Source organism: Mercenaria mercenaria, chromosome 14 (genome assembly GCF_021730395.1).
Source record: "Mercenaria mercenaria strain notata chromosome 14, MADL_Memer_1, whole genome shotgun sequence".
In the NCBI taxonomy this organism is placed as follows: Eukaryota; Metazoa; Mollusca; class Bivalvia; order Venerida; family Veneridae; genus Mercenaria; species Mercenaria mercenaria.
This window is the reverse complement of record NC_069374.1, coordinates 73,526,901-73,539,309: the sequence shown is the minus strand read 5'-3', so window position 1 is coordinate 73,539,309 and position 12,409 is coordinate 73,526,901. Positions and strand designations below refer to the sequence as shown.

The window sequence follows — 12,409 nt, the reverse complement described above, 5'->3', positions numbered from 1 at the left end:
AGTTAAAACTTAAAATTGTTTATAAAAATGCACTGAAAAGCAAAAATTACACATGTATAAATAATAAACTAAACTAAAAAAGTGTTAAGAACAAACAGTAACAAGGTATCACTGATACATCATAGGTCAAGGAAATAATTTGTCTGCAAACTTGTTAAAATGTTTAATAATTGGCGAAATGAGGACAGAACTAATTATCAATTCAAAATTTCGCACGTCTTTCCTACTCACAACAAAAAATTGTCTCCACATAAAAAGACAAGAAACACGTTAAACAAAACAAAACATTGTCTCCATTAAAGCTTTACAATAAAATTTTATATAAAATCACAAAAATTAGATATATATAAAATATATATATACTCTAGCTACATGTAGTATCAAAACAAAAATCATTTCGAATCAGTTAGCTAAAAGACAAAATTGACACAACACTTGAAGAAGAAAGCGTAACAATCAAGTTTTTATTTATAACATAAAACTACAGGGCCATAATGGCACTAATTGGTCAACTAGCTAAGGTCCAAGTACTACTCCTATATTGCCTTTGATTTGACGATGTAAGTTAGAGATCTTCAAGTCAAACATGCTGACCAATGCATATTGCATTTAAAAAGTGGCGTGACCTAGTTTCTGATCGCATATTCCCCAGTTTTAACCTTGACCTAGAGATCATCAAGACAAACTTTCCCATCATGTCTTGTGATAATTGCACAGCGTTTTCTTTTAATTTGATGGCATGACCTAGTTTTGACCCTATATGACCCAGTTTTCAATTTGACCTAGAGATCATCAAGACATTTCCCCTTTAAAAAGCCAATTCGATGAATTGGTATCCCCCGCCGAAATAGTTTGTGGTGAGGAATGGCAAAAATAAATATATATCCGGTGAAAAGTTAAGGATGTTACAAAGAAGCAAATAATTTCATTAGTCAAAATCAATTTAACAGAAAATGAATGTTTTTTTTTTTTTTTTTGGGGGGGGGGGGGGGGGGGGGGGTGCAGCGGGGGTGACCGGGTGCGTGTACAAAACTTCACATGTTGATTATAAATATTGATGGAAAATTAAAAACGAAAAAGAAGTGGGGCGGGAGGGGGGTGCATGATCGGGATGGTGGGCATGGCTGGATGGAGGAGTGAGGTGGGGGAACTTTACAACTGCATGTTGATAAATATTCATGGAAGGTTTAAAAAAAATAATAAAAAGGAATGTTGTCGTTTTTTTTTTTTGGGGGGGGGGGTTGGGACCAGGCGTGGTGGTACACAACTTCACATGTTTATAATAAATGTACATGGAAAAGAATGAAAGAATTTTAATGGAATTCTACCAATCGGTTTGTTTGTTATGTACAAATCTGTGGATTTTTAAACAATTAAATAGCAATAACTCTAAGGAAAATTGACCAATTAAATAAAAATAATGGGCATCGTCGAAGTATGTTGGTTCATATTTATTTCAAGCTTAATGAAATTCTACCAGCTTGTTACTGAGAAATGACTGCAGACGTGGATTTTTCATTAAAAAAGGGCAATAACTCTAGGGAAAATTGACCAGTCCAAAAAAAAAAAACCTGACGGACATCAGTATGTTATTTCATGTTTATTTCAAGTTTTATGAAATTCTACCAGCTAGTTACTGAGAAATGGATGCGGACGGACATTTTTGGGCATTTTTCATTATATCAAGGACAGTAACACTAAAGGAAATTAACCAATCAAAAAAACAACTTGACGGGCATCATCGCAGTATATTGGTTCATGTTCATTTCAAGTTTCATGAAATTCTACTTGTTAGTTACTGAGAAATGGCTGCGGACGGACTCACGGACAGACGCACGGACAAACAACGCCATTTCAATACCCCCTCCAGATTTCATCGGCAGGGTATAATAAGGCCTAGTGAACTAATTTATGATCCAGTTTCAAACTTGACATAGACTAACAATTTCCCGAGTTTCAAACACAAAATGCGACCACTACAGTTTTCTTACATGTGCTCTTGTGGCCTAGTTTCAGATTTGATCTATAGATAATTAAGACAAATAATCAAAGGTTAAAAGTTTTGCCTAGAGTATTAACCTGGCAAAAGTTGATTGAGGACGCATATGGCGACACCGGACAAACAGAGGTAATAATAGCTTACCTTGAGCATTTTGTTATTAAAGAAGACAGTACCTATGTCTGTTATAAATTCAGTGTATTATGACACTGTAAATTAAAATCACTACATCTAGCAAATCGGAAAAATTGAACTTAAAATACAATGTTTTATGTAGAACATGTCATTTCACAGGACGTCCCGAAATAATAGTTCACTTGCATGATGCCTTATGTCTTTGTAAATTAGACCTGTACTTGTAAGTTTTCCCACATTTACAGCTATACTTTCTTACACTGTCATGTGCAGCCACGTGGTCTTGAAATCTATGCAGGTACTTTGTCTCTACTCCACAAATTGTGCATTTGAATGCAGGCTGCTCATGGGACCGTTCGTGCCTTTTCATGTCAGACTCCATGGCAAATGTTTTATCGCATTTCTTACATGCGAACTGTTTTACTTCATTATGCACAGCGCATCTGAAAATACGAGTACATGTTTCAGGACGTTTCTACTTCATTTAATCTTTAAAAGACAGTGAATTTAAAGAATGCTGCTAAACCAATAAAGTTGATCTATTTACTATAGATTCCCTTGGATCTTTAGTAATTTTGTAAAATATACTCGGTTTCTTTTATTTCAAAAGCTTCGAGTTTACCAGCAAATATATCTATCATAATAAATGACAAAAATGTTTTTTTCTTATGAATTAGACAATCTGTGTATAATGTTTTCATTTTGTTTTCGAGTTTTACGGCCGTTTCCAACTATTTCAGTTATATGAGTCGGAAAGTTTACCTGACCATCGATCCTGGGAAGTACCAGTACTAGATTCCAATCGTCTTTAACAAACTGTTACTTTGTCACATTGAGACACTTTGTCCATAGCAGGGATAGAACAAACATGAGCGTACAACGATAGTGTGGTACTTTTCATGACCATTGCTCTTTAAACCGGTACTGTTTGTTCACAGTTTTAGCATTACATAATCAGCTGTGCAAGATTGATAAAACCTGATGGATAAGATTTAAAGCATACCTGTGTCTCATTAAATTTGCTCTGCTGTAGATTTTGTGGCCACAGCATCTGTAAGGAGCTTGGTCATTGTGTCTGTTTTCATGGTTTGAAAGGCCTGATTTACTTTTAAATTGGCGGCCACAGTAACGGCACATCAATCCGTCTTCGGACTTCTCCATTTTTCTGAGAAAAAAAAATGTTCGCAATATACTATACGTACTTGATACTTTTTCATATTACCATTACCACTCGGTATACAGTGTTTAAGCTCATTGCATAACGTTACTTTAAGCTTGTGTAAAGAATACATAAAAATAGGTAATAGTAGGTCAAAGTATTAAGTAATACATGAAGTAGTCATTTAATTATTCTGTTCGTGAAAAACATCACCTCCAATTATCGTTCGTGAATAACACCACTAGACAAAAACCGTCCGAAAAAGAGGAAATTGTTAAAATTGCAAAGTGTAACGATCCCGTGGGCTAACATCAAACAACATAAACAATTTCTATGGTCTTTTACCTCCACTTGGCAGTCATACAGAGGAGATTTCGGTAAAAAAGTGTTACGTTCATGTAAAACACCATCGCCCACTTCTGGCCGATCAAAATTTTGGTCGAAGTGTTCTAATAATCCAGGAGCTTTTGATAGTTGTTCCATACAGCATCGGAAAGCGCGTCCGAATGGCCAGGTTGTGGGCTAGGTCGCAAGTTGAAATATGCAATAATAAAAAAATAATACCTGATTTAACGGCTAATTTTCGCTGAATCGAGAAGGATTCGACGCCATTTTCTCGTGCTTAACATCAAATAGAATCACGTGATTCCCCGCACTGAATTGAACGTAAAACAAGCACTACCGAATTATTATGGTTGATTTTTACTGTATTTATTGTTTTATTTTCAAAGTTAACACAAGCAGTAAATAATTGTTTCGTTAAATATAGAGGACTTGAGACTGTAGTAGGCCCTCCCTCGTCTCGAAATCCAGGAAACGTAAACATTATTGAAGAAATTGTTGCTCTAGGAAGTTGTCGTTTAGGGAGTAAGACTACGTCGACGCCTGCAAAAAATATATATAATGTATTTTTTAAAATTTTGCGATTCTGTCCATATTTATTAGTCATCTATAGTTTTGATATTAATTTATTAATTTTCCTTTTTATTATCTGTACTGTGTTATAATATTGGACTGCTTTCATTTGGTTACAGTATTTTTATATGGAATTCACTATTGCTAAATATTGGACTACACGAGTACATTGATTCTGTATATTAATCGTTTTTGTCGTGCAGTCCACTATTAAGTAAACAGTCCAATATTAAAACAAATATTGGACTCCACGTGGAAAATACTGTACTGAGTCCCATTAAAAGCAGTCCAAAATCAAAATTACAGCACTGCGAATACAAAGGAGTGACGTCATGACAATGTTTTAATCTTGCTTAGTTAATGTCTTTATCATTATTTCTGATCAGTAGTTATATGTGAGATCGAAATTGTTTTTTTTATTTCTTTGTATTAAATAGTAATTTGGTAATAGCAACTATTTAATTGTTTTGGTAAATATACTTAAGGCTGGACTTCTTGTTCGGGGGTTTAAATAGTATATTTTTAACAATCGTTGACGGACTTTTATAAATTACGAAGCTTTCAACTACGGAACGTATGCGAGCAATCAAACAGTTGCAGGCTGTTCCAGGCCGGAATAAATGGTGCGCATGTTTCAAGGAACTTAGATGTGCATGGACAAACATTCAGACGCCTACAACAACATTATGTCTCAAATAGGCCAATTAATGACCTGCCCAGAACGGGACGTCCACGTGATACGACCCGTCAGCAGGACAGACATACTGCGTTAATACGTCTGCGAAGGCGCTTTGAGGTGCCGACTGACACTTCTGGTCGGACTCACACATACCAGCGCAGGAACCGTTCGACGTCGTCTGCATGAAGTTGACGGCAAGACATCGATATTGTGGAGCACATTTGCAACACCGTCGCATTCGTTCTCATTTTGCTCGACAACAATAGCAATGGTCAGACCAACGTTGGCGAGAAGTTATATTCACCTACAAGTGCAATTTCCAGATTGCATTAAACGACAGACGTCAATTTACTACCGACATTAAAATGAACGGTTCTCTGATGCCTGTGTTAACGAGCGAGTCCAAAAACAATGATATGGTCGAGTTCAAATGCTATTGGAAAACAGATTTAGTCTTCTTTGATGGCGTTGTTCACCAATGAAGTGCTACGCCCAGTTGTTGTACCTTTTTCACAACAGAACACAGGATTTGTGTTATTACAAGAAAATGCACGTCCATCCACGACTAACAGGACAAAAGATTTCCCCAGGAAGAATAATATTGTCTTTTTTTTTATCCAATGCCAGCAACGACCTCGGACTTGAGCACTTTCGAACATATATGTTCCGACTTGAAAATTTAACTTCTTCAGAATAATCTTCAGAATACGGTCCAGCTAAAAATATGTCTCAGCATTAGATAAACAGTTTAATACAGGGGCTTGTGAGCTCTATGTGGAGAAGATGCACTGCGGATATTAGAGGTAATGGAAAACATATGCATTATTGACTGCGGTGTCTAGTGATTTAGTATAATTGGATTTAAACGGACTGTGAAATAAATTTTGACAGTGGTTTCTGAGAATTTAGCATTGCCTTTTCGTTAATCATTTTTTTGGCAACTGTGATTTCGTGTTGGGCGACCTATGGGTTTCCACTTTTTTGTTTTATTATCACAGAATCGGTGTTTGTGCCGTGTGGCGGCTGTAAAAAGTTTCCCCGTACCTTAAGTGAGAGCTGTTATATTTTAATCTCTTCGAGATTTATGTTATTTTAGTATACCGTTTTTCAGCTTGAACATTCTTGCTTGGGTGGTTTCAATACTCACGCGGTATTGTTTAATCAGCCCTTAAATATGGTGCCTGCCTTTTAATCGTGTCTTTATGCATTTTCAGGTTCCATAACCTCAGATCCCCTCTCTAAATTCCAGCCTGTTTAGTTCTGCCCATTGTTGTCTCGTTTAGGGTAGATATTTAGGGGACGATATACCGGTTTTCATGGCATTGCACTCTGTGCATCATTTGAGATTCCATGTGCACCGCCGTATGAATACATCTGCGGATGTCTCTAAATTATATTCTAGTATATATAACATGTGTAAATGTTACATTCTGCTCAATCCGGGGCTAGAGGGCGTCGACGGTAGCTTGCATTTCCACAACCATCCATGAACAGGCTCAATCAAACCGAGCCTGCAACATTTTTATTTATGTCGTGTAGGGCGACCTGTGGTTTTCCACTTTTTACTAACATGTTTTGTCTTAAAATTATTACTTTTAATTTAATTCAGATTCAAAGGACCGTGCAGAACGTTTGGCCTTAAGGATATTTAATCTTTACCCTGCTAAATTGCTAAAATGGACTGGTCCACCATTCAATTTCGGTAGTACCATTTATCATTCTAACGGGTGTTTACTGAATAGCGAACATTGCAGACTTTGATCAGCCTGCACGGACGTGCTGGCTGATCTTGATCTGCACTGGTCGCAAAGGCAGAATCACCTTCCGCTAGCAGAGTAAAGGTTAAACTGTATCATTTAAAACTGTGTTCCTTTAAAACTCTTTAGGTATATAAAATGTCCGTGTTTTAGTCGTTGACATAGTCATTTTTTATGTAAAATAAGGCCGGACAAACATTGATAAGCGCATGTAATTTGATTTAATATATTATCAGTCAGTTATAACAAAGTAGTGTACAAACATTCTATACATTCTATACATATCTTTGTTTGGTATAGATTTTGTTCATTTTTCTACCTTTAGGGATGAAAATGAACCAAGAAATGTTGATCATCGGCGTTGTACTAGCATGTCATTATCCGGTAATCGGGGATGGAAAACAGAGGACTGTTTTCGAGACGTTCATGCAAACATTGTATGTGAGAAGTCCACTAAGGTGGAGGTAACAGAGTTAATAGGTAAACTTTCTGTTTTCCCGTCTAGTATCTAAAATTTAATGTGTTCCATAATGTAATATTGTGGCAGAGTTTGACCGTATGAGAACAAGGGTAATACAGTTATGTTTCAGACAAGCTGCTCCTCACTTTTGCACCGTGTTTCAAATAATAGCACCAAGCCAATGGTAACTTATTCTTGCATAAAAAACTTCTTTTTTTCACTGAATCCGCCCATATACTAACGGGAGAAAAATCGTGTGCTAACAAGGCAATTCACGTGCTGTTAATATATAATTTTTATTTTTAAGTCGTATATATGTATTTCTGCGCAGACTGACATCTGACATCTGCGTCTTGTTTCTTCCATAATAACCTTTTTTGTAGCATGTTGCATTAAAGATGCATTCTAATCTATAGTTTATTTTGCTGATCAGTTACCAACCCCAAACGCAATGCCTCCAACAATGTATAGTTCGACCACGAATTTTGAGCCGTGACTAATTTATGCGGGACAGTTGATTCACCAAAAAAGGGTAGGAACGTACATGTATTACATAGTAAAGCGGTGTAAGTTACCGATGAATCTAAGCGAATGCATTGCCAAAAGAATATGGAGTTGGCATAAGAAACTTGCATTTCGAGGTTCGAGCCTTGGTATGTTCACATGTTTTATTTTTTTATTATTGTTTGTTTCGATACACATCGCCATTGCACGAGAAAATTGTGCAGTTCATTGATTCGATATGTTAATGATGTGTTAGTTAGTAAAAAATAATTGCCTATTAGTTTTAGTTACCGCGTAATGGCATCAACACGTTACAAATATAGTGATGATGCTCGCCAATCATAAAAAGTGTGACTCGAGTGAACCTGCATCAAAGAGGATGAAAGAAACGAAATATACCAGCCCCTGTGATCATCGAGCTTAACTCGGATCATCTGACTCGGAGACTGACACAGCTGAAGGGTGGTCAACAGACACAGCAAGTGAAGTTGAAATTATGAGACATGGATTTAATTGAAATTAAACTAGAAAAATATATCAAAGATATCGAAAGAATAAAAAGAAATATAAGTCAAATAATATTATCAAAATATATAAATTGGCTTTCGTACAGAGTCTTCAAAGATTCTTCACTAAAATGAAATAAAAATAATGTATACGAGAAACAAAATGGGCGTAATCAGGACTGTACTTGCACCTCGGGGTTCGTAATAACTGCGTCAGCGATATAATCAAGTTTGTAGTAAACAAAACATATATATTAATTTACTCTATAGAGTAAGCCAGGTATGGACCGAATACCGATATCCTCGAGTTGAAAAAGTGAATTTTTCCGTCACGGCTCAAAACACACGGTCGAACTATAGTTTGGTTTCAGCTTCTCCTCTTGTTTACTCCTTTTTTTTGAACTAGGTGTCGATTCAATTTTTGTCGATAACCGTGAATGTATTGAACTGCGTGTAACTTGTGCTATTGTTTGCTTTTGGGTATCATATTAATGATTTTGGGAAGTATCAGTCAGTATGTTTTTATCTAATTTCTAGCAGAAATCATATAAATTTTGAAAGCTATTCACTACGTTAATACTTATACGTACTCGAAATATGTCCGTACTCAGAATAACTCAAATGTAAAGTTACAATTCTTGTTACTGTTATCCAAAGTAATATGCATAATTATGGGTACCGTCATGTGTATTATAACAAGAAATGAAAAAATGTTAAAAAAACTCTTCAGCTCATGCTTTTTGGTGGTGTTGCTAATTTGTGGGCTCCGGATATTGAAAACATGTTAACCGTTTCCAGGAACAACAAAATGATAAATAAAAAGTGTACCGGAATCATAAAGTAAATCACAAATGAAAACAATACAGTTAGTCGCCGTGTCGTATTTTTTCGTGCAAGAATAAGCGACAATACAAGTTTGTGTTGTGTATTAACATCTGCAGAAGCCCTTGGGATATGTTTGTGACAGAGACCGTCTCGGACAAAAAAATTCCCGCGGGTTTCTCCAGACGTTAATACACACAAAAAGCGTGTGTTATCCCTTACATAATGTGATATGCAAGATAGTTATATGAAATGCAGTTACAGCATTTTGGAAGAAAGGGCCTTAAATGCTTACCCGACCCGTGGTTTTCTCAAAAGAAAATGACACCGAGTTTTTCTATGTACTGTCTTTAGAAATAGGTTATGATGTGTTACGAAAATAAAATTGTAATAATTTATATTTTAGAAGAAAAAAGAGCAAGGTTAACAATATATACATCATGTTACATACAACATTCTTCAGTAATGTAGCTTTTGCGAACAGAAGTTAAAGTCTGTAAAGAGCATCAATTGTTTACAGTACATTTATAGTATTTCAAATATACGCGATCAAACAAAAGTTATTTGGGCGCCTCAATGGCCGGAAGGTTAAGGTCGCTGACTTCAAATCACTTGCCCCTCACCGATGTGGGTTCGAGCCTCACTCGGGGCGATGAATTCTTCATGTGAAAAAGCCATCCAGCTGGCTTACGGATGGTCGGTGGTTTTACCCATGTGCGAGCTCGTTATGAAAAAATACACGGAGGGGCATCTGGGGCTTCATCCACTATTAAAGCTGGAAAGTCGCCATATGACCTATAATTGTGTCAATGCGACGTTAAACCCAACAAAACAAACAAAAACAAAAGTCATTTACTTTTTACAGCTTGAATCAAACTGTAGTATTTGTGAGAGATTAAAAGTTCTTTTTTGCATACATAGAGGATATTTGTTTGTTTTGAGTGAATATGGAATATATCTCACTGAGAAGTTAGCATTTTCTCACTTCGAGGTGAGATATATTCAATATTCACGAAAAAACAAACAAATTTTCTTTTTATTTTATGTTCAATGACGTTGAGATGTGCATTTTGCAACAATTTTTAATCTCAGCGCGGGAAACAAACGCGCTCAAACAGACATGACATCAGACATGTTGTGACGTTAGAAAGACGCACACAACATAGAGTTCCATTTATTTTATTTTTTGCTGCATAACGTTATGAAATTCTCATTAAGTAAAATAATTAGAATCGAGAAATATACTATAAAGAACAAAGTGCGACTACAATTTTCATCCTGTTTTAAGCAAATAATTTAAAATTCATACACAATGTATGAAGGGGCGGAGCTATATCTCTCACAGTGTGAGTGATGAGATATAAAAATATTTAACTGATAGAATACAGTATTTCATTAGCTAGCATAAAATAAAGTAGTTTATTTTACCTGTACGTAGCTGTATACCTTGTTATATCACCATCAAATAGTTAAATTCTCAAGTAAGAACATCTTGTTGAGACTGATTGGAAAGCATTTTGGTTTCAGACACAGCAACTCCGCTACTGTCAGTGAATGTCAACTCGAATGCTAGCGTGCTCTTCAAACTGCAACATTTATTGTTCAATTGCACAAACGGTGAATGGGTGTCAAGGCTTGCAAAGTGTAATGGAGTTTGGGAATGCATTGACCATTCAGATGAAAAAGATTGCTTACCAGGTTATTTCTCATACAATATATTTTATGAGTTAATAGTTATTTTAAGTAACAACATTCGCTTTGAAATTTTATGAAGAAAAAATTCGTTTACGTAAAGCAAAGAAAAATATTTCAGGACATATTTATCAAAGCAGAATAAAAATAAATAAGAATTTGTTTTTTTACATTACTGTTCCGTTAAAGATATTCTATGCTCGTCTGTAAGCAATTGGTATCATTAGATATTAACGTTTACTGTAGAAAGTCCTCATGAACTGTTGTTAACTTTACTGAATATAAACACTGTGAATAACAGTACATGTAGAGCTTCCTTCACAAATAATGAAACTAGCATTTGTGAGGTCAAACTTTTAGGGCGGGCACCTGATTATTTCACGTTTTCTCGGGGTACCAGTGTCTTATGGACACACATTAGTAGGATAAGATAAAGTAAGTGTAACAGTCAGGCTGTAATATATTATATTGATGTATTGAAACGTCAATAGAAACGTAATGATTGATTGTTTTTATTTGTTTCGGTATACTAGTAATTCATATATTCATACAAGCGCCTGTAATGTCTATACAAGTGAGTTCAACCTAATCAGACCGTACAGGCTTGCTTAGTTTGTATTGTAAATGTTTACACACCTAACCTACAGAGCTCATTCTAAAGGCCGATTATGCTTTATTTAATACCTACTCATGGAAAGTGGCAAATGTATTCAATAGCACATTCTCTAATCAGCCCCTGTGTCTATTTTTAGAATGACCTGATAAATCCCAGGTTTGTGGTTTTATGATTCGGACAAACATTCAGAGAGATGGTGTTATTTATATAGACTCAATGAATGTTATGTGATGGTTGAATATTGTTTTACACATTATTTGTTCTGTTTAAGAACTTAAATGGATTCAGACATGTCCTAGAACTCTGTTGACTGAATTACAGAAACATTTACTTTACCTGATGTTATTATAACATGTGCAGTAAACTGTTTTCACACCAAATTAGATTACTAGTTAGTATATCTTATTAGTGTTGAAATTTAATTAGATTGACTATACTGAGAGCTATGACATTAGTTATAACAAATAATAATTCACGAAAACTTGATGAATAAAAAATAACATTAAAAATTGGTTTTAACTAAGATTATCATAAAATCAAATCACATATTGTTCTGTATTAGCTCTCTATCATTGGTGAATGTAAACAACAGATGACACCGATAGGAAAATAAACCATCTGTTATTGAAGCCTTAATTAGATTGAAATCTATATCAATAAAAAGATACATATTAATATGAAAGTTACATAATGTGATCTGTCAGTATAAAACAATTTTCCCTTTTTTGAGAACCAGAGTGGGGAGATCATGAACAACTGTCTTAACTTTGTAAGAGAATTATTTTTTTTTTGTTTAAACTAAAACATAATCAGTATTTTAGCCAACTCAATGTGACCAATCCAGATGTTGAATGTTTGATCTCAGTGACAATTTGACTAGAGAGAGTAAATCAGAAATAATTTGTTCTCGATAACAAATTTTGTGGGGAAGTTGTATGACAATTTACATTACTTCAGAGACTCATGATACATAGCTTAGATAGGACTAAAATGATAATAATGCTGCAACAAACAATAAAGAAAAAAAGCAAGTAGAATCTGTCAGAACAAATGTTACAAATTTATATATGTAACAAAAATTAAAAACAATATATTTTATTTGCATTTTTTTACTATCATTCAAGATTATATAAATAATTATTATGTGTAAAAGTTAAAAATTTAA

General features: G+C 35.0%; 1 protein-coding gene across 2 annotated transcripts; it reads right to left on the bottom strand.

Moving 5' to 3' along the window:
• Positions 1–2,073: 2,073 nt before the first annotated feature.
• Positions 2,074–3,946, bottom strand: LOC123559661 (gastrula zinc finger protein XlCGF66.1-like). 2 transcript variants are annotated; one of them, XM_045351663.2, is made up of 3 exons: positions 3,639–3,946; positions 3,138–3,299; positions 2,074–2,577 (listed from the first exon to the last, which is right to left on the bottom strand). In XM_045351663.2, the coding sequence occupies exons 1-3, from the start codon at positions 3,701–3,703 to the stop codon at positions 2,313–2,315; spliced, it is 492 nt and encodes a 163-aa protein (XP_045207598.1). In that variant the 5' UTR covers positions 3,704–3,946; the 3' UTR covers positions 2,074–2,312. The 2 variants fall into 2 exon arrangements, with proteins under 2 accessions (XP_045207598.1, XP_045207600.1); XM_045351665.2 differs by having other exon boundaries at positions 3,858–3,945.
• Between the last annotated feature and the right edge of the window lie 8,463 nt (positions 3,947–12,409).

Bases quoted from the DNA above. Each gene is read 5' to 3' on its own strand.
- LOC123559661 (XM_045351663.2), bottom strand. From the start codon at position 3,703: ATGGTGTTTTACATGAACGTAACACTTTTTTACCGAAATCTCCTCTGT. The intron at 3,300-3,638 runs GTAAAAGACCAT...TTTTTTTCTCAG, and splicing joins TGTATGACTGCCAAGTGGAG to AAAAATGGAGAAGTCCGAAG. The intron at 2,578-3,137 runs GTATGCTTTAAA...TCGTATTTTCAG, and splicing joins GCAAATTTAATGAGACACAG to ATGCGCTGTGCATAATGAAG.